At 43.5% G+C, this 20,695-nt stretch overlaps 2 protein-coding genes and 2 long non-coding RNA genes across 4 annotated transcripts in view; 1 reads left to right on the forward strand and 3 right to left on the reverse strand.

Annotated features, from left to right (window-relative positions):
* Positions 1-19,501, reverse strand: MAT1A (methionine adenosyltransferase 1A). Its single transcript, XM_026678402.2, has 9 exons — positions 19,183-19,501; positions 9,195-9,272; positions 8,344-8,466; positions 7,207-7,319; positions 5,366-5,509; positions 4,267-4,485; positions 3,270-3,452; positions 2,150-2,283; positions 1-583 (listed from the first exon to the last, which is right to left on the reverse strand). Exons 1-9 carry the CDS (start codon positions 19,277-19,279, stop codon positions 481-483), a joined length of 1,194 nt encoding a protein of 397 aa, XP_026534187.1. The 5' UTR covers positions 19,280-19,501; the 3' UTR covers positions 1-480.
* Positions 1-20,695, reverse strand: part of LOC148130804 (uncharacterized) — an 83,947-nt gene that overhangs the window by 2,661 nt on the left and 60,591 nt on the right. The window lies entirely within an intron of this gene.
* LOC148130805 (uncharacterized) lies at positions 15,067-17,590 on the reverse strand. Its single transcript, XR_015749328.1, has 2 exons — positions 17,538-17,590; positions 15,067-17,444 (listed from the first exon to the last, which is right to left on the reverse strand). It is a non-coding gene; the product is annotated as an uncharacterized LOC148130805 (long non-coding RNA).
* LOC113419161 (uncharacterized) overlaps positions 17,860-20,695 on the forward strand; it is a 27,363-nt gene continuing 24,527 nt past the window's right edge. The window contains exon 1 of the mRNA XM_087963942.1: positions 17,860-17,909. The gene's annotated coding sequence lies outside the window, so the exon portion shown is untranslated. The remainder of the gene's footprint in view (positions 17,910-20,695) is intronic.

The raw sequence follows: 20,695 nt of genomic DNA on the forward strand, positions 1-20,695 counted from the left end.
TAGGGGAAATGTTCTGTTTTACTCCAAGAGTAACTACTCCTTGTAGCCCAGGGAAGCAGGATGCCGGAACCTTTGAACAGTCTTGTTGCAAAACGTCGAGAAATCATACCAAATCTGAGAAAAGTCCTTCCGATTAGTTGTTTAGAAAGATGTAGTAGACTCGATGGCTTGGAAAAATAAAAATAAAAAAGTCTGTTGTCTGATTGTAGGTTTAAGTCCCTTCTTGTCTTTTCCAGTGGAATTTCCTCCCCTATCCCAAAATAGCAGCATTAGACAAAATTAAAATGACATCCATCTGCCCCCAATTTATCCTCTGTTAAGTCTGCGTGGGCTGATATGTAGTGAAAGCCAAAAGGGAACCTTTCTCCGTTATTATTATTATTATTATTATTTTTCTTCAGCACTGACAATGGTCAATGGAAGCACCCAGGGTAATAAAATACTGTTCATTTGAAATGGAGAGAGGTTGGCCCAAGAAAGTTAGAAGGCGAGCTTTTTTGGAACTTCCCAAGAAAATTCACTTCTTCCAAAATGGCCGTAACAAGCCGTCTTCTGATAAATGGGCTTCTTTAAATCCAGATCCCTAAATGTAAAATAAATAAATAAAGTTATTAAAGTTGGGGGGGTTCCTCCCTCCTTGGATGTGGGCTAACACAGGTAGTCCTCAACTTACGACAGCTTATGGCCATTCAAAGTTATGACGGCACTGAAATAAGCGACTTAGGACCGTTTATCACACGTACAACCTTGGCAACATCCCCGTGGTCATGAGATAGAAATTCAGACACTTGATAAATGACTCGCGTTCATGATGGTTACAGTGTCCTGGGGTCCCCTTTTGTGACCTTCTGGGCAGGCAAAATCAACGGGGAAACTAGATAAGGCAGCCACTCATCCTCTTTTAATGACCCCATAATTGCATTGGGGTGGTGTCTGGACAACTGAATGGAGCTGAGTGTTTATTGGCCGGATGCCCTTCCTGTCACCAATGTGGAGTTTTATTGTTCAGCAGATATATTCTCAATGTGTCCAGAGAGAGAAACATCTGCCTCTTCCTAGGATCGAACTCACAGCCTCCTGATTGTGAGGCAAGAGCTCCACCTTCAGGCCATCGCAGCCACTGATATCCAATACCCGATGAGTTTCCCTGCCCCACATATATTTATCTGACAAGCTATGAGGCAAAAGTTTGGAACAGGCAAACTTTTCATTGGCATCTTGCTGACCATTCCCAGGCCAGAACACTGACTTCAATAGGCCTCTTGGCTAATCCAGCTGTTATGAAAGGAGATATCCAGTGGTGGGTTCAGCCGGGAGAGCTGGTTGTTAACTTCCTGAGCAGTTTGCTGAACTGGTTGTTGGAGGAAATCATTAGGGCAGGGAACCCGGTTGTTAAAATTATTTGAATCCCACCACTGGAGATACCACAAGCCACTACCACAACAAAACTGCTTTAAAAGGTCCAGGTGTACATGGAGTGAGCTACTAGTCAAGGTTACTTTTCTTTAAAAAAAGGCAGCCACCATGGTCATTTTGATAAGGGAATTTATATACACCTGTTTCTCTTCTGGATCATTCTGGGCCAGAAGAAAGCATGAGCTTCTTTGAAGGCCAACCTTTCCTTGTGACGTTCTCTGTGAATCTCTGGAACATTTTGTCCTACAGATGAGTCAACCTTCTTACTCGAAAAGTTCCAGGCTCTCGTTTGGATAATTAGCCCTTTACTGACAAAACTGCTGTCACTCCTATAAATCTTGTCAGAGGTCAGGTTTTCAGCCCTGGAACTGCCTAACATTTGAAACCAAGGCACTTGGCCAAATGGTAGCAAAAACTATTTGAAGAGGGATTCCATGTGGAGCGTGAAACTGGAACCCGCCTAGAGTGACATATTTGAAATGGTTTATCTTTCTCTCTCTCATTCTCTCTCTCTCTCATTCTCTCTCTCATTCTCTCTCTCTCTCTCTCTCTCTCTCCAGGACCCAAGGATGGGAGAGCACACCATAAACACTTCCCAATCAGAGCCTGATTCTTTGAGGGAAACTCGGAATGGAATGGAAGGAAGTCCAGATTTTTCATTCAGGTCCCAGGACTAGGAAAGCAACAGTGCCCCACCCTTCATTTCTACTCTGCCCCAAAGTGACACACTTACTTGACAATGGCTCCAGGTCGAAGGTCAAAATTTTGGTGGACAATGTTGAGCAGCTCTTGCTCAGTGTAGGCAGAGGTACCATAGGTGAACAAGGAGATGGACAGTGGCTCGGCCACTCCAATAGCGTAGGCAACCTAGGTGGCAAGAAGGAGACATTTTGAGGCTGGCTTCGTGCGTGTCATTCACAGATTCATTTGGTGGCCACTCCTTTAGTCCAGGGGTCTTCAAACTTGATAGCTTTTAAGAGTTGTGGACTCCCAGAATTCCTCCTCCAGTCATGTTAGCTCAGGAATTCTTGGAATTGGAAGTCCACAAAGTCATAAACTTGCCAAGTTTGAAGACCCTTGCATTAGTTGGTGAAAAGGTGGGAGGTCCAGGTTTTGGGAAGGAGGGAGAAAACTCCATGATTGCCCAAGATTCAAATACAGAATGGCATTAATCACTCAGGAAGAACAGAGGACCAATTTAAATTTTAAAAGTTGAGGAGATACACAGAAGTGATTACAACTGATTTTTTTTTTTAATTTGTATTCTCTTTCTGGATTACAGTATTGAAGGATGGATGCATACATGGATGGATGGATGATAGACAGGTGTGTGTGTGTGTGACAGAGAGAAAGATGGAGAGAGAGACAGAGAAAGAGATGGAGAGAAAATACAAAGAAAGAGATTCTTTGAATACTACTAAAAATGATACAAGAATAGAAAAAATAGTGTACACAAACACACATTGTACAGCAAAAAAATTCGATACTAAACAATCAATCTAATTTTTCAAACTGTATTCTATATACTGGATTACAGTATTGAAGGATAAATAGAGAGAGAATTAGAAATGGATGAGATAATGATAGACAGATAGATGATAGACAGATAGATAGATGATAGACAGACAGACAGACAGATAGACGATAAGACAGATAGACAGAGACAGACAGACAGACAGACAGATAGATAAGGTGATAGACAGATAGAAGAGAGAGAGAGAGAGAGGGAGGGAGAGGGAGAGAGAGACAGAGGGTGATGTGACAGTTCTACTACTAGATATCTGGTCTTATGGCTGTAATAAATTGGTTTTTATTTGATTGTACAACTATCAGGTTGGCAAAAAGTCTCTTACCTGGACCAAAACCCGGCGACACAGCCTTGCTTTCACCAAAGATTTGGCCACCCACCGGGCTGCATAGGCTGCCGATCGGTCCACTTTTGTGTAGTCCTTGCCTGAGAAAGCTCCACCTCCATGGGCTCCCCATCCACCATAAGTATCCACAATGATTTTCCGGCCAGTAACTCCTGCGTCACCCTGCAATATTGCAAGACCAAATGTGCCAATCTCAGTTTTTACCAAGTGTTTTTGGAAAATGTTTCATGATAGCCCCCTCCTCTATCTATCTATCTATCTATCTATCTATCTATCTATTAATCTATCTATCATCTATCTACCGGTATCATCTATTATTAGAGCTGTAGTGGCTAATTCTGCTGACTGTCACCAGTTCGATTCTCACCAGGCTCAGGGTTGATTCAGCCTTCCATCCTTCCGAGGTGGGTCAAATGAGGACCCAGATTGTTGGGGGCAAGAGGCTAACTCTGTAAACTGCTTAGAGAGGGCTTTAAAATCGCTATGAAGCAGTATTTGAGTCTAAGTGCTATTGTTATCTTCCTTCCTTCCTTCCTTCCTTCCTTCCTTCCTTCCTTCCTTCCTTCCTTCCTTCCTTCCCCAGTGATTAGAATGCAGTATTGCAAGCTAACTCTGTCCATAGTCTGTAGTTCGATCCTGACTGGCTCATGGTTGACTCAGTCTTCCAACTTTCTGAGGGTGATAAAATAAGGACCCAGATTGTTGGGGAAAACAGGCTGATTCTGTAAACTGCTCAGAGAGGGCTGTAAAAGCACTGTAAAGCGGTGTATAAGTCTAAGGGCTATTGCTATTAGCAACTGCAGTGATTCACTTCACACCATGGCGAAATGGGGCAAAATTTACTTAACAAACGTTTCACTTAGCAGGAGAAATGTTGGGCTCCCTTGAGGTCGTCCGTTGAAGGACTGCCTGTATTGGGCCCAAGGTGAAAAGGTGACTTTGACGGTTCAGGATGGGTGTGAGGCGAAAGGCGCACCTGTGGGCCCCCGATGACGAAACGGCCACTGGGTTGAAGGTGGTACACGGTGTTGTCGTCCAAGTAGTGGGCTGGCACCACGGCCTTGATCACGTGCTCCTGCAAGGCCTTGCGCATGGAGTCCAGGGAGATGCCTTCATCGTGCTGCACGGAGATGACAATGGTATGAACCCGCATGGGGATGACCGCCCCATCTTCCTGGATGTATTGAACGGTGATCTGCAGAACAAAAGATGATTTAGACCACTGAGCTGGAAAGAGGAAGGGATGTGAGAAACCTTTGGTTGTTTGCAAGATGTCGAAAAGGACGGAGGATCTCCGGTATCGTCAGATGTTTCCTCCACTCTTCCGGTTCAAATAAACATTCCTCTGTGGCAGCAGTGGGATCCTACCTGTTCCACTACCGGTTCGGTGACATGTGCACACACACACACACACACCTAATGCATGCGCACCTAACGCACATGTGTCAGGGCTCCGGCATCCACCCCCATTTAAGTCACAAGTCTCTAGCCGCATCTCTCAGAGTTTAAAGAAGATTTATTAGGAGTGAACATGCCGGTGCTACCTGGGTACAGCCGACTCTGAGACACATCATTCATTTCCCCCTTGACCCTGACCTTCCCCCACTCCCTGGATGTATATTCTCCAATGGGACACCTTCATAGCCAAGAGTAATCTATCTTGCTCTCCAGTAATAATCTTGTGTGCCAACAGCTTTGGCTGCCTAGAAATTATCTGAAGCATTTAAGGAATGCCCTACTTTCCCCACTCCCTTTCTGCTGTGAACTCTAAAAGACCAGAGAAATATTTTTGAGTTGACAACACGCACCTAATGCACGCACGCAGCTTTCCCCACACCAGCTGAGGTCTGCTGCACCAATCAGCTGAGAGGATAAAGAAGAGAAAAGTGCAGGGGCAAGTAGGAGGGCTGATCCGGCGCTTTTCTCTTCTTTCTCTCCTCTCAGCTGATCCAACTCTAGTATGTTTTGCCTTCTCTTCTGTTTTCCTCAACCTTATCACAAAGGATCCAGTTTTGCCATACAGATTGGCTCTAAGCCTCTAAGCAAATGATGTGTTGGGCCTGATCCGAACTTACCTGGGTTTTGGAGTCCGGTCGAAGCCAAGGGAGGACTCCATTCTGTCTCAGCTCGGCCATTTTGGCGTTCAGCTTGTGAGCAAGGATAATGGTTAGAGGCATGCATTCTTCCGTTTCATCAGTTGCGTAGCCAAACATCAGGCCCTGCATGGAAGGAAGGTGGGACTATTCTTTAGTACTTTGCTAGTTTATTAAAGGAAAACAAAAAGGAAAATAAATTGCAAAGGAACCTCAACTGATGGTCCATAAGATATTTTTTTGTTGGCATTCTAGTATCATGTTTGTCTTTCCCGTTCGTTAACACCCTGCAGTAGTACCTAGCCACTCTTTCGTTCTTTCTTCCTTTCCCAAAATGGTACTTTGCATTGAAGAAAAAAAAACCTTCTGGGCAGTTTTTGATACAGCCACTTTCTCTCGAGGTGGTTTGAAATCTTCAGAGGTTTGGATGGATGATCCATGAGATAGCAGCATTTTGCTGTGATCTCACTGATCATGGGGTATGTCTACTGAAAAGAAGGACTAGGGCAGAGGTGGTATTCAGCCGGTTCTGGCCAGTTTTGCAGAACCAGTAGCGGAAATTTTGAGTAGTTCAGAGAACCGGCCAATCCCACCTCTGAGTGGCCCCGCCAACCCCATCTCTTCTCTGCCTCCCATTGAAGTCCCAGCTGATCGGCTGGGCCTCCTTTTGTTGCCCTGCACAGGAGAACGGAGCTGGAAAGCAAGTTAGTGGGGTGGGGAGGGAAGGGGGATTTTGCAGTATCCTTCCCCCAGGAGTGGGGAGAAAGTGGAGATTTTACAGTACCCTTCCCCTGCCACGCCCACTAAGCCACGCTCACCAAGCCATGCCCACAGAACCGTTAGTAAAAGGTTTTGAACCCCACCACTGAACTAGTTGTGACAAGATAGCAGTCTTCCAATATTTGAGGGGCTGACACAAAGAGGGGGGGGGTCAACCTATTTTCTTCCCAAAGCACCTGAAGGCGAGACAAAAAAAATCAATGGATGGAAACTAATCAAGGAGAGAAGCAACCTAAAACTAAATAATGAAGAGAACAATCAATGGAAGTTGACCAGTGGAAGCCTTCAGAAGTTGTAGGGGCTCCATCCCTGGAAGTTTTTAAGCAGAGATTAGACAGCCCTTTGTCCAGAATGGAATTGGGTCTCCTGCTTGAGCCAGGGGGTTAGACTAGAAGACCTCCAAGGCCCCTTCCAACTCTGTTAATCTATTCTGTTGAAGTGGGCCTTGGAAAAAGCTAAGCAGGATCAGATCTACTTGGGGGTGACACTTGGAGATCCCAGGCTGTAGGTTGAACTGGGAAGTAAAAAGTAAACATGCCCAAGGAAAAGGCAAGAGTAGACCTATCCTACCTTAAGTAAAGTATGCAGGCCTCTCTACTTATTTATTAAATGTATTTATAAAATCAGTAAACGTATATTATTAAATGTATTTATAAAGTCAGCACAAGTCGAATGTAGGTCAAATAATTCTTTATCTTTACAGTAAGACACCTTTGGTTGACAGATGAGAAGTACTACAGGAAGGGCTTGAGGAAAAAAAGCAAACCACAGACTAAAATCCCACTACTCAGGGTAAATTAATGGCAAATGTTAATATGTAAGCCATCAATTTCTGCATGCCTGACCCTTTCCTCTGATTTGCCAAGTGGGGGGAAGAAGGAAGAGGTGACAGTTTGACCCCTGGAATAATTGCTTTTCACATTCCTGAGCTTTATCCCTCAAACTGTAGTATGAATTCTAAACCCAAGGTGCTTATTTGTCCTCTGAATCCACAACCAGGAAAGGATCTAATTTATGTCTTCAGTTGAGGGTGCAGGTCCTACCTGGTCTCCAGCACCAACATCTTCTTCATTCCTGTGTAGATGAACGCCCTGGGCAATATCAGGCGATTGTTGCTCCAAAGCCACAAGAACGTTACAGGTCTTGTAGTCAAAGCCTACAGAGTAGAATTCCATTACTCATACAGAAACAATTTCAACAGGTTATACAATGTAGAGCTTTGAGGAGGATCCCAACACTACCTAGGAAGGCTATATATAAACAGCTACCCTGGTTTCCTGAAAATAAGACCTATTCTGAAAATAAGATCTACCATGTGCGCCTAATATAAGCCCTACCCCCAAAATAAAGCTCACTTAAGAGCCTATGCAGCCCCCGGCCACCCATTCCTTCTGGTTGCTCATGGTGCCATGGCCACCAAGTGAGGCAGGGGTGCTGGTGGAACTGCCCCATGCGCCCCACACCAGCTTACCTCAGCGCCCCCACAGCCATCCCCATCCTGATACCTGCCTTGTGTGGCAGCACCAGCATAGGCGCCAGCACACTTCTGTTTGCTTGCAGCCCCAATGGAGCAGGAGGCCAAGCAACACACTGGAGCTGCTGCCATGAGGTGAGGCAGGTGTCGGGGCATGGATGGTCTGGTTGCAGGATCCTCAGGTAAGCCGGTGCAGGGCGTGTGGTGCAGCTCCACCTCCCTGCCTCACCGTGGCAGCACCAGTGCGCCATGTGGCCTCCTGCCCTGCTGCCAGCAAGCAGAAGAAGTGGGCCTCCTGTAGATGGGGGAGAAACAACACACCCTCCAAAAATAAGCCTCGTGCTTATTTTGGGCCCCAAAAGAAAACAAGACCTGGTCTTATTTTTGAAGAAACATGAGTATTTGCTAGAAATCCTGAGGCCAGCTGGTCAAGCCAAGCAGGTTAGAAAATGTCAAGTGAAGAACAAATAGCAAGGTCGCTGGAAGAAGCGATCCAACCTTGAGATAACCTTCCAACCGGCTTATAAATAGCTTTCATTTCCCTATGCAAAGAAATTCTTGGTAGTAAAACCCGAGCATTGCTCAACCAAAGTTGAGCAATCAGTCTTTTTGGTATCCTAGCTAAGTAAACCAAGATAAGAGTCAGATTTCCTTTCCTTCGTCAAGACGGGCTCCTGTAGCCCAGCTCTTTTAGCGTTCCACCAACCTTTAGCTGAATCGTCATAGCCTATGTTCATAATTGTGTCTCGCACAATCTGCTGATAGTCCACAATGGCTCTGGAGGTAATCTCGCCACAGAGGAGCACCATTCCTGTTTTACAGACGGTCTCTAAAGGTGAAAGAAAAGAAGTTGGATACAGCTGGAGAATGTCTTAAATACTCACTAATAAACCACATGACTGAGTCTATGGAGGGGATCATCCATCATCCTGGTCGGTTTTATCCCAAAGGTGCTTTTCCAACACGACCTTTTTTCTTTGAAAACATTTCAGGACTGAACTGAAGAAGCTTCTTGGAGAACAGCGAAACATTTGGTACGAAACTGTGGGTGTCTTGGAAGCAAAGGTGAGAACCGCCATCTGTTTATCAATGAAATTATGTTGTCACACATTCTAAGACCCCTTTGTGTAACTCACACAAGCATTAGATTTGCTCTATACATCGTCATCCTGGTTTCGCTCACACACATTGTGTTTTTCTTTGAGCCCTAGGAGAGGAACATCTGCCAGTACCTAGGTTTGAACTCTCAACCTTCTGAGGGAGAGGCAAGCATCTTCACCCCTCTGCTGATACCCACCCCACTTGTCCCACCCATTTGTCTCTTGTCTCTGCCTCCAATACTAAAATTAGGTTGTGTTACAGTGAGAGAGCATGTTGGCCAATCTCAAACATTCTCCAACTGGATGAAATCCAGGATGTGATTTGGAAATAGTAACTCCGCACTGGCCACTTCTGCTAAGGGTACCTCCCAACTTATGGCACTACCTTCAGATGTTCTGATGACCATTAAAAGTGGAATGTTTGTCTTGATAAGAAAGAGAAGATGCCACCGCTTACCACAAGCAACTTTGGCATCTGGATCTTGCTTCAAGTGGGCATCAAGGACGGCATCGCTGATCTGGTCACATATTTTGTCTGAAAGAGAGAAGAGTTGCGTATTTGAAACGAAAATATCTACCACAGAAAATGGGGACTCTTTTTGTCCCACTTACCCACAAAAAGAGCAATCCGTTCATCCATTCTGCATCTGATTTTTTTTTTTAATAGTCAACAGCTCAGAGTCAAGGGAAATCAGTATCTGAACTTAATTCTGCCAGTCAGAAAGTAATGGTGGAACCTAACCTCAACCTATTCCATTCACACCTGGTGTTAGCATCGAAGGAAAAACATCTGTGTCAAAACAAGCCCCTGGCATAGTTTTCAAATATACCACTCTTGAACCTGCTGCTCCCCACAGGATGGTTCAGATGAGTGATATGTCCTTCTGTGGATGCAGAAACAAAGCATTTGGGTTCATCTGACGCCATTTCAAAGGATTAAAACTTGACTGGTGCTAAGGGGGTTTGATTTTGTGTACTGGTGACTCCTGCCATTGCTCTTGTTAACAAGTGATCCACAGTATTCCGGCATTTAGCCAACATATGGAAGTAATGGGGCCTGCCCAAGGCTTGGAGCATAGATTGCATGTGCTTTTTTCTACAGGGCTACTAAACCTAGTTATCTTTTTACTTGATGACGTTTTGATGGGGAAAAAGAAAAGAGAGAGGGGAGAGGGGAGGAGAAGGAGGGAGGGAGGAATCTGAGATCATGTTTTCCAGTTCAATTGGACTCAAATTCCCTTAATCCCTAGAAAACAAGGCTGATAAAGGGAAGGAAAAGGAAAGGAAAAGGAAAGGAAGAAAATCAATAAAGAAGGGAAGGGAAGTAAATTGATAGGGAAGGGGAGGAGAGAAGAGGAAAGGAAAGGAAAGGAAAGGAAAGGAAAGGAAAGGAAAGGAAAGGAAAGGAAAGGAAAGGAAAGGAAAGGAAAGGAAAGGAAAGGAAAGGAAAAGGAAATGTTTGTCTATATTCAATCTCTCCTTAATTGGCACACACTCAATGTGAATATATACTTTGAGGATCTGGTCTAGGGCACTGTGAACCCCTGCAATTGTTTGGTCTGTAAACATTGATCATACAGAAGCTACATTGTAAAGTGGGATGTAAACCATTCAAAGATAACCATTATTTAAAAAATGATAGTAGTCTTCCAATATCTCAGGGGCTGCCACAAAGAAGAGGGGGTCAACCTATTCTTCAAAGCACCTGAAGGCAAGCACCTAAAAGCAATGTGTGGAAACTCATCAAGGAGAGAGATGCAACCTGGAATTAAGGGGAAACTTCCTAATGATGAGGACAATTAACTGGTGGAACAACTTGCCACCAGAAGTTGTGGGTGCTCTATCACTGGAGGTTTTTAAGAAGAGACTGGACTGACACTTGCCTGGAATGGAATAGGGCTTCCTGCCTAAGCAGGTGGTTGGACTAGAAGACCTCCAAGGTCCCCTCCAACTTTTGTTGTTCCGTTAGTTAGAGCACTGATCTTCATGAGTAGGTGAAAGAGCCTTGCCAAGAGATAAGAGAATAACTGGTCTCATTTTGTACTTCGAACAGGATATTGTTGTGCAAGAATGCAACAGCTGAAGCTTTCATCATTGAGATAAAAGTTATCGGATTCTGATAATTGCCAACCTGGATGCTGTTGTTGGAGCACACCCATTGCCAAAAAAAAAAAAAAAAAGATAGTCTCCTTGAACTCAGCTCAGCTGCTGGTGACTTCATGGAACATCCTCATGCTACTTTTCTTGGCAGCAATACAGATGCATCTTCTTGCCATTGCTTTCTTTTGGGTTGCTTCTTCAGCTTCCTAGTCCAACCTGCTGACCTGAGATTTTCTGGTGGTCTCCATCCAAGCTCAATCCTGCTTGGTTTTGGGGATGATCAGCCCCAGACTGGAAGGCGGTGCCCCCTATTCACTGATAACCTGGCACTCCACAATACCAGGAAAACAACCTTAAATAGGTCTAGTTAGTTAATGAATTAGGTTATCGGGATTACTGCAGTTCATAGGCATCACGTTATGTTGCTCCTCTCCCGGGAGCCTTACAGAAGCATGGATTTCAACTCCCAAACCTTCAAGCCAGCATAGACACGGATAAGGATTCTCCAAGTTGGTTCACGCATCAATGGAGCAAACAAGAGTAAAAATGTGCTTGCATTAGTTTTTCCATATTGATAGCTCCCTAAATTGTGAAGAACGTTCTGTCATGGCCCTCAAGGGAGTGTGAGCCTTTAAAGAAGAAGCTGGTTGCCTGGGACGATCCTGGTTTTCAAAAGAGTGCTTTGTCCTGGAGTAGGGAAGAACGGTTAGATGATGATGATGATAGGTGGTATTCAGCAGGTTCTGACTAGTTCTGGAGAACCGGTAGCGGAAATTTTGAGTAGTTCAGAGAAGCAGCAAATCCCACGTCTGACTGGCCCCACCAACCCCATCTCTTGTCTGCCTCCCATTGAGTCCCAACTGATCAGCTGGGTCTCCTTTGGTTGCCCTACACAGGAGAACGGAGCTGGAAAGCAGGTTAGTGGGGTGGGGAGGGAAGGGGGATTTTACAGTATATCCTTCCCCTGCCACACCCACCAAGTCCACCAAGCCACACACCCACAGAGCCAGTAGTAAAAAAATTTGAATCCCACCATTGATGATGGTGATGATGATTGATGTTGATGATTGGTGATGAGGAGAAGGAGGAGGCTATCCATTCAATTGTGCATGATTCCTGGAGATTCTATGGGACAGGTCTCTCCATATCTTCTGTGGTTATTATTCCATTGGTATTATTCTGCTGTTATTATATCCTGTCCAGTGATGGCCAACTCCTGATGACTTTATGGGCAAAACCTCCACCACTGGCCTATCTCTGACCAGATTATATGGTTCTTATAGGTGCATTTCTGTGGCTTTCGGTACTCCATTTCTCCACCTCATGCAATGTCAGTGTTTTTCCTCCTTCCATCTCGCATGATTGTCATCGTGGGCTTCTTGGCGCTCTCTGAACTTGGCAGTTTTTTCGCAAACATTTTATTCCCAAACTAGGTAACCAATGCAGTGGATGTGGGTATCTATTTTGGCAACGAAACATCTGCATGGAATCCATCAAACTCAGAGAGCACCAAGGACCCCACAGTTTAACCCTGAGCTAAGAAATATCCTCTCTATTGTTGTCTTTTTCATACATGTATCAGTATCAATGTTCGTCAACCCCTGACATGACTTCACAACTAACAACACCAACAACCAAAGTTTATTCTCTGGGTGGCTTGGAACACAGATTTTTTAAAATGAGAATTATCATGGAAAGAAACTCAGAAAGAACAGTTTATCCATCTCATGTCCTATGAGAGAGTGTTTACTTATGCCAATACATTGGTGCCAACAAAGCACATTTGTTTTGTCCCTACAGGAAAGACCAAATGAAATTCCAGCAATCAGATTACACAAGGGGAAAACTATTGACATTTCTGTGAAAACTTGGTGGAAGAGGTCGTGTTTAACCTGACTTTATGCCAACAGATTTTACAGTGTCCCTATTCCATTGTCCCTAAACCAAGTAGGATGATGTTAAGGACTCGCTGAGGGAAAACTATTTGCTCTAATTGATGCGTTTGTCAAACTCATTGTGTGCTCTTCTCTGACGTTAAACCCTCAGATATGTGGGTCAACCTATAACCAAAAGCCAAAAAAAAAAGGATTCATGACCACAGCTTTGAAGGTTGACACTGCGTTTCTTAAAATTCGCTTGCAATAAATATAAATACCAAGAGAGTTTAGCTTTGCCAATCTAGGTTAAACAAGGTAACCTAGATCACATCTGATCAGTACTCAGCTATAGGCTACTGGGAAGCTGAACAAACCATGATAGAAACCAAATTTCTATCTTGGCCAAGAAGACCACTTGAATATGTCCATGAACTTAGGAGTTGAGCTTGGCTCAAAGGAGATATCATCTTTCACACAAATGAAGAAACGTTGGTCATCATATAAACTATTAACCCTAATTTTTCTAATGATTGAAATTTGGATGCATTTTGAAAAGCATGGATCAGAACCTAACCAAGAGACCTTCCTATGCAATCCTATGCATGTCTACTCAGGAGTGAGCCCAGTGTCGGAAAAATGAAAGTATACTCACAGACGAAAAGGTATTAAAAAATATTAGAACATGCCAAAATGGACAGGTTAATGATGGAAATTAAGGATAAAGAAGAGAGTATCATTTAACATGGGATCTACTGTACAAATGGTTAGAAAACAAATGCAGAGATTAGTAACTCTACGATGGAAAAATATTAAGAAAATAGAGATAGATAGATAGATAAATAGATAGATAGATAGATAGATAGATAGATAGATAGATAGATAGATAGATAGATAGATAGATATTAGATGGATAGATATAGATAAGTATATATGCTATAACTAATATTACTAATGGATTGTATTTGACTACAAATTATAATCTACAGAGTGACAGGAGGTGAAGACTACATTGTATAACTATGAGAATAATGGTTATAATTATGATGTAAAATAATATGTATACTCAAAAGAAATTACACTGTATGAGAAAAAATGGTTACAATCAGAGTGTATAAAACTACAGTATATAAACTTAAATGAGATTTGATACAACAGTAAACTGGTGTTGCAGAAAAGGAAACGTGATGTATAATAAATGAAAATGTATAATATTTTTTTTTTTAAAGTGAGGTGGACCCATTAGACAAAGTATGGTTGAGACCTTAGTTCAGAGGTCTCCAAACTTGGCAATTTTAAGACTTGTGGACTTTAACTCCCAGAATTCTGGGAATTGAAGTCCACAAGTCTTAAAGTTGCCAAGTTTGGAGACCCCTGCCTTAGTTCCTTGCAGATCTAGCAAAGTCAACAGATGATGGAACTTAGAGAGATGATGTTGGGGTTACCACATGTTTTATGTCCCATCTATAAAACAGCTGACTTAAGAAATGGCAGAAAATGCTGTTCTACTCCATGTTGAAGCAAAATTCAACTGCCTTGTTGGAAGGGAGATGGGTGCACAACCTTATCCCTTATCTTGGGCAACACTGAAAGAGAACTCACACATTGTACTCTTGGCCAATATGATAGCCTCCAAGCGTTTGGCCTACTATCAGTAGACCAAAGGTTCATGATTATACATTATTGAACACATTCATCATTAGGTCAGTGTGGAGATATTTTTCTTTAAAATCCCTTTCAAGCTGCTTTTAACTGCTTAGCCTTCTAGTGAAAGCAGCAGATCCATCAAAGGGAAACCACTGTATCTGAACAAGGATGGGTCTACTCTAACCAGAAGCCCCCCAATATTAAAGAAAGTTATTCAAAAGAGTCTTGGAGTTGGCTTGAAGGCCTGTAAAAACAGAGGTGACTCTTTCCTCCCAAAACTTATTCTGGGAATATGAAGCCACTCCCCAAAAGATCTCAACTCTTACACTCCCTGGTGTCTTTTAAGTCTCTTTAAACTCAATGGAGCTAACCAATGAGGTGGCCAAAAGGGAGAAAAAATTGCTAACAATTGTCATAATTGCAAAATGTCTTTCTTCGCACTGTACCCGTCTGGCTGGTTTGAACTGTGTTGATTCTTGCTTTGCTTTGCCAGTTTTAGATCTTAAAGGATGATGAACAGGGACAAGCCCGCAAACAGCCTTTTAAAATAGAGCAAGAATCAGTGGGTCACATTTCCCTTAAAATAGTTTTTTAACATACCACTATCATATTGCAATTAAGGCTTTTAAATGCTTTCTCAATAGAACTTCAAACAGCTTCTGGATTAGAAAAGTAGGCAGTTCCAAGAAAGAAATATGCCACTATATTCTTTCTTTCTCTTTCTTTCCTTCCTTCCTTCTCTCCATCCCTCCCTCCTTCTCTGTTTTTGATTCCTGGAGACAGCCTTGACAAATGCCTGCAATTTCAAATTTAACAGATAACAGATAATCAGAGTTGGAAAGGACCTTGTAAGTCATCTAGTCCAACCCCCCACCCAAGCGGGAGACCCTACACCATTTCTGACAAATGGCAGTCCAATCTCTTCTTGAAAGTCTCAGGGGATGACACTTCCACAACTTCTGAGGGCAAGCTGTTCCATTGGTTGATTGTTCTCACTGTCAGAAAGTTTCTCCTTGTTTCAAGGTTAAATCTTTCCTTGTTCAGTTTCCATCCATTATTCCTTGTCTGGCCTACAGGTGCTTTAGAAAATAGCTTGACCCCTTCCTCCCTGTGGCAGCCCCTCAAATATTGGAAGACTGCTATCATGTCTCCCTGGTCTTTCTCTTTACTAGACTAGCCAGGCCCAGTTCTTGCAACCGTTCATCATAGGTTTTAGCCTCCAGTTCCCTAATCATCCTGGTTGCTCTTCTCTGCACTTTTTCTAGAGTCTCAACATCTTTTTTATAATGTGGTGAACAAAACTGGATGCAGTACTCTAGGTGTGGTCTTACTAAGGCTTTATAGAGTGGTGTTAGTACTTCCCTTGATCTTGATTGTATCCCTCTGTTAATACAATTTCATTGGCAAAGTTTTTTTTTTTCAGAAATGGTTTGCCATTAACTCCTTCTTAGGGCTGAGAGACAGTGGCTGGCCCAAGCCACCCAGTTGGTTTTGTGCCTAAAGTGGGACTACAACTCACATTTCCCATTTTCTAGCCTAATGCCTTCACCACTACACCAAAGTGCTTGTCTTGTTGTATTCTATATTCTCTCATGATATTCTAATTTGGTCTGTACCTGCTTAGTTTTGACCTTGGGTCTCAAAAAACCCACCAAACCCAACATCGCCTATCATATAAGTATCTCATGGAGTCTGTCCTGAGTTTTAAAATGATATTTTGTGAACTGTACCATTCATTTCCATCACATCCGATGTGGTGGACAGTTTTGGTCTGACTAATCCACAAAATAGTTCATCCCAGTTAAGGAAGTTAAAACAACAACTGGTTGAACCTTTTCCTACAATAGTTACACAAAACAATGCAGACATTTGCCTTGTCCTTCCAGAATTATGGATTGGGAAAATCCACTCTTAAATGTAGAATTTACTCTACTCTTCCTTCACTAGAAATGAGCGTTCTACCTCTCGGTGAACAGAATTGATTAAAAAATAATTTTGCACTGCTCTTAGAACTGAGCATCATTAAAATGTGTGCAAGGCACTTGTAGCAAGATTGGCTTGAAAGAAGTGCCACCATAATAGAATTCACCAGCTTCCCTCCCCATTATTATTGTGGTTTGAATGGCCTTCTTTAAATGGGCACAACATGCACTATGATCTCTGTCACTGTTTCATGCTTCTTGTTTAAAGAGGTTGGTGCATTTACGATGACCGAGAGTTTGGCTCCTCCTTTATCTTCAAAGGGTCTGAGAGGCTGTTTTTGAAATCTAGAAATGAATAACTTTACTTTAATCATGTGATGAGTTGCACAAATGAGAGGCTGTTGCGGGTTGAACATACCCTGCATGGAACCTGGAAGAAAACTAACATTACATCACCAGGCATCCAAGCAGAACCACAAAAAGGCCCATTTTACCCTGTTCATTAGATAGAGATTAGCATCTGAAGCTGTAAATCAAGAGCAAGAAATATCCATATCCATGAACATTTGCGTATTTATGCCTTAAATTCTTTTAATGAAAGAATGTAGAAATGAGAAGCAGCCAAGCTGCAAAGAAAATAGGCCTTTAGGATCAGCCACGGACAACCACAGATAAGGCTCTGAAGATACAAATTGTGGTTGTCTAACCCCTTGTGCTGTTTCAAAGGGTCCCATTTTGTGTGGGAGAAGGAAGCAAAAAGTTAAATTTGGAGGGTAGAAAACATCTCAGAGAGTTTCACTCAGTAAAGTCATTGATTTCGTTTCAAGTCTGTTATTATATCTTATTCCTATTCTATTTTATTCCAGCTCTATTCTGTTCTGTTCTGTTTCATTCCGTTCAGTTCCATTCCATTCTATTCTAATTTTATGTTCTATATTCTATTCTATTTTACATTCTGTTCTACTCTATTTTATATTCTAGACACATATATAATGTGAAGGATGTATGTTTTTCTTTTATTTTTTTTATAGTTTTCTTATGTATAATATACACTGAAGATGGCATTTAATTTCGTTGTACAAAGTGCAATGACAATAAAGTACTACTACTATTCTATTTTCTATTCTATTCTGTTTTCTATTCTATTCTATTTTCTGTTCTATTCTATTTTCTATTCTATTCTGTTTTCTGTTTTCTATTCTATTCTATTCTATTCTATTCTTTTTCTTGCATTTTCTACACCTATTCTGTCAAGACCTATTCTACAGAATTCTATTCTATCTTCTTGCAGGACCCCTGTCAAGACCACAAATGTTAGCCCAAAACTGTTAGACATGACATTTAAAAAATAAAAAAACCAGAATAGTGGGTATTCACGTACTCGAAAGAAAATCGCTACATTATGTCGCCAGCTTGCAGTCCTCAACCCGTATCTAAGTATAAGAGCTCCAGCACAGCCTGCCCTTCTGCAGAAGGACATTGAGTTATTTCCACCCGCTGTCCGCATGCACCTTGGCATGGCCATATCTGCCCAGCAGAGAAAATAAACCTGGATGGAAGTATCAGGACACGGAGTTTGGCACACTGCCTTCTGCAGTCTGCTCAAGGAATCTTGTTGTAGTACTACTAGTAAGTAAACCAACCTTCGAGTTGGGTTGGCTTTGACAATTCAGGAGGAAAAAAAAAAGTGAGGTGAGGCCACTGATCCCTTCATTTCCTGTCTCACACCAATGAGCAATTAAAAGGAAGAGGCGGAATTGGGAGTAATATGTAGTGCGGTCGCTTTGGGCAATGGCTGTTTTGTGACAGAAGTTCCATGTGGGAGAAACCCAGGGGCCCAAGTTCAAGAGAAGGTGTTTGCCTTTCTCCTTCCTTTCCTTCCTGTCTCTTTTTTTCTTTCTTTCTTTCTTTCTTTCTTTCTTTCTTTCTTTCTTTCTTTCTTTCTTTCTTTTTCTTTCTTTCTTTCTTCCTTCTTCCTTCCTTCCTTCTTCCTTCCTTCCTTCCTTCTTTCTTTCTTTCTTTCTTTCTTTCTTTCTTTTAGCAAGGTGGAAATCCTCAAGGGATCCTTCACTAAAAAGGATCAGATATGGTAAAGAAGCAGAAAGCACAGTTTGTTCTCTTCCAGGAACCCCCTCCCAAACATAATCTGACAGAAAGGGTGTAGGGTCTCCTGCTTAGGAAGGGGGGGTTGGACTAGATGACCTGCAAGACCCCTTCCAACTCTGTTAGTCTGTAATCTAATGTGAGGGAAAAAAATAGATTTCTTTCATGGTTGTTGGGGGTTTTTTTTGCCCCTTCCCCTTAACTGGGCTCTAGGATATACCATAAACAGAGCCAATCCTTATTAAGGTGTTGACTTGGGCAGGATATTCTACACATGATCTGTCTGAGAATAAGCACCATGGAAATCAACCAAATGAATGCACAGGACTGGAGACCGAGTACTGAATTCTCTATGCTGAACTTAGCCCCACTGTTTTCTCCAGGCCTTGCTCTCCCAGATAAACCTGCCTAGTAGAAGGTGTAGTTGTTCTTGGCTCATGTCCACCTTCTCCAGGTCTGAAGGCGCCCTACCAGCTTCCACCAGGCTTCCAAGGCCCGTCTGTCAAACACTAAAGGCAAGAAATAATTCCTGTGGCTGATGGGAGAAGATCATAACAGGGTAGGAAGGGGCCTTGGAGGTCTTCCAGTCGGACCCCATGCTCCAGCAGGAAACCCTATAACATTTCAGACAAACGGTTGTCCGATCTCTTCTGCGGCGGCGGGGGGGACAAAAACAAAAACACTCCGTTGTTGTTTAAAACCTTCTTAAAGGTTTCAACTTTCCTGCTTGCGGGAACGAGAAGTCGCACGACCAACCTCGCCTTCTGACATCCCCCGGACTCCCGTGTCCAAGCCTTACCTGGATGTCCTTCTCCGACGGATTCCGACGTGAACATGAACGCCCCTTGCTCTTCATTCAGCGTGTGGTCCTGCAGGCAATCTAAAGTCCCGTTCATGATGGATTTTCGGACGAATTTCTTTGGGGGAGAAGGCGGCTGGTTCCCAGAGGGAAGAAGATCTCGGTGAGGTAGTCGATCTCCCCCTCCTTCTAAAGGCAGAGCGGGGCGAGCGAGGCGAGCGGCGCTGTCCCTCGGCCAGGCGCGTGGAGCCGTTCCAAATTCCCAGCTGGCTGCGTAAAAGCGCGTCGTTAGCCACCTTCACTTGCTCGCCCTCGCGGGAGCTGTCACGCTGCCTGGCCTCTATATATGGAAAAGCGAAAATGCCTCGCTCATCATGTGAGGAGCACGGAAGAACCCATTCCCTGGCAGGGTGGAGGGGAAACTGGCCACGCGTGGAGGGAGAAGAGAGAGAGAGAGAAAAGCAAGCAGCAGCCGAGCGCTCTCCTGGCACCAAAATTTCCGCCCAAAATTTCCTGGCAAAGGAGCAAGGATGCACCCGAGCTCCTGCCGCGGTTCCGAAAAGGGCCCGTCCACCCCGCCGCTCCTCTCTCTCTCTCTCTCACACACACACACATACCCCTCCCCTCCTTGAAGGAGGACGGAAAGCGAGGAAGGAGTCCTGCTCTCTCTCGCCACCCTCTGGTCCGCCAGGTTTTGTATAAGGAGCCGGATTAAATGGATCGGGTGGCTCGGTTCTGTTTCGCCTAAGGTGCCCGGCTGATGCAATTGGGGAGGAGGGGGCAGTGAGCTGCAAAGTCACGGACGGCCCCGAGGGGGGCAGCGCAAAGTTCAAAGGATCTGGGTGTGTAGGATGTCCGGGTTTTAGGGACGCAAGAGGGGATGGCCCTGAAGTTAGGGAGTCGTGTATTTCTCTCTCTCTTTCTCTCTCACACACACACTTTGAGAAAGGTTAGAACGTGAGCACCGCTGGTCTTAACTCCAAGGGTTGAGTAGATGCAGTAGAAGAACGCGATTCGAATCGTGTCTGGATTAGTTTTCCTCCCAACGGAAAACTCCTTTTTTGCCAAGCGCAAAGGGAGGGGAACCAACCAAGCTACCAACGAATGCATTCATAAATCTTGGGAAATTGGGAAATGCAGGCAAAATGCGTGCATAAGCGCGCCAACGTGCCTACCGTCCCTGTTCTGTTGTTTCTTTTTATTTTTCTTATATGTATCCATTTCATGTATACATAACTATGTTTATTCTTATACCTATTGTCTTATAATCGCTTGACAAATAAATAAAAATAAATAAAAAGAATTCAGATGAGCCAAACGGTGTTATTAACGATTTATACAACTCCCTTCTAGCATTGATGATGTTACCTAGTTGGGCCATGAAATGTCTGCAAGGAAACAACCAAGCTCAGAGAGCACCAAGGACCCCACAGTCCTCCTCCTCCTCCATCACTGGAGGTTTTTAAGAAGAGACTTGGACAGCCACCTGTCTGGAATGGTATAGGGTTTCCTG

The sequence above is a fragment of the Notechis scutatus genome, chromosome 4 (assembly GCF_049901735.1).
Source record: "Notechis scutatus isolate UNSWTSFEM ecotype Mainland chromosome 4, rNotScu1.2, whole genome shotgun sequence".
NCBI classification, from domain to species: Eukaryota; Metazoa; Chordata; class Lepidosauria; order Squamata; family Elapidae; genus Notechis; species Notechis scutatus.

Excerpts from the sequence above, each read along its gene's own strand:
- MAT1A (XM_026678402.2), bottom strand. The coding sequence starts at position 19,279 with ATGAACGGGACTTTAGATTGCCTGCAGGACCACACGCTGAATGAAGAG. Across the intron at positions 7,320-8,343 it reads CTATGACGATTCAGCTAAAG|GCTTTGACTACAAGACCTGT; the intron begins GTTGGTGGAACG and ends TCTACTCTGTAG. Across the intron at positions 5,510-7,206 it reads ATGTTGGTGCTGGAGACCAG|GGCCTGATGTTTGGCTACGC; the intron begins GTAGGACCTGCA and ends CCTTCCATGCAG.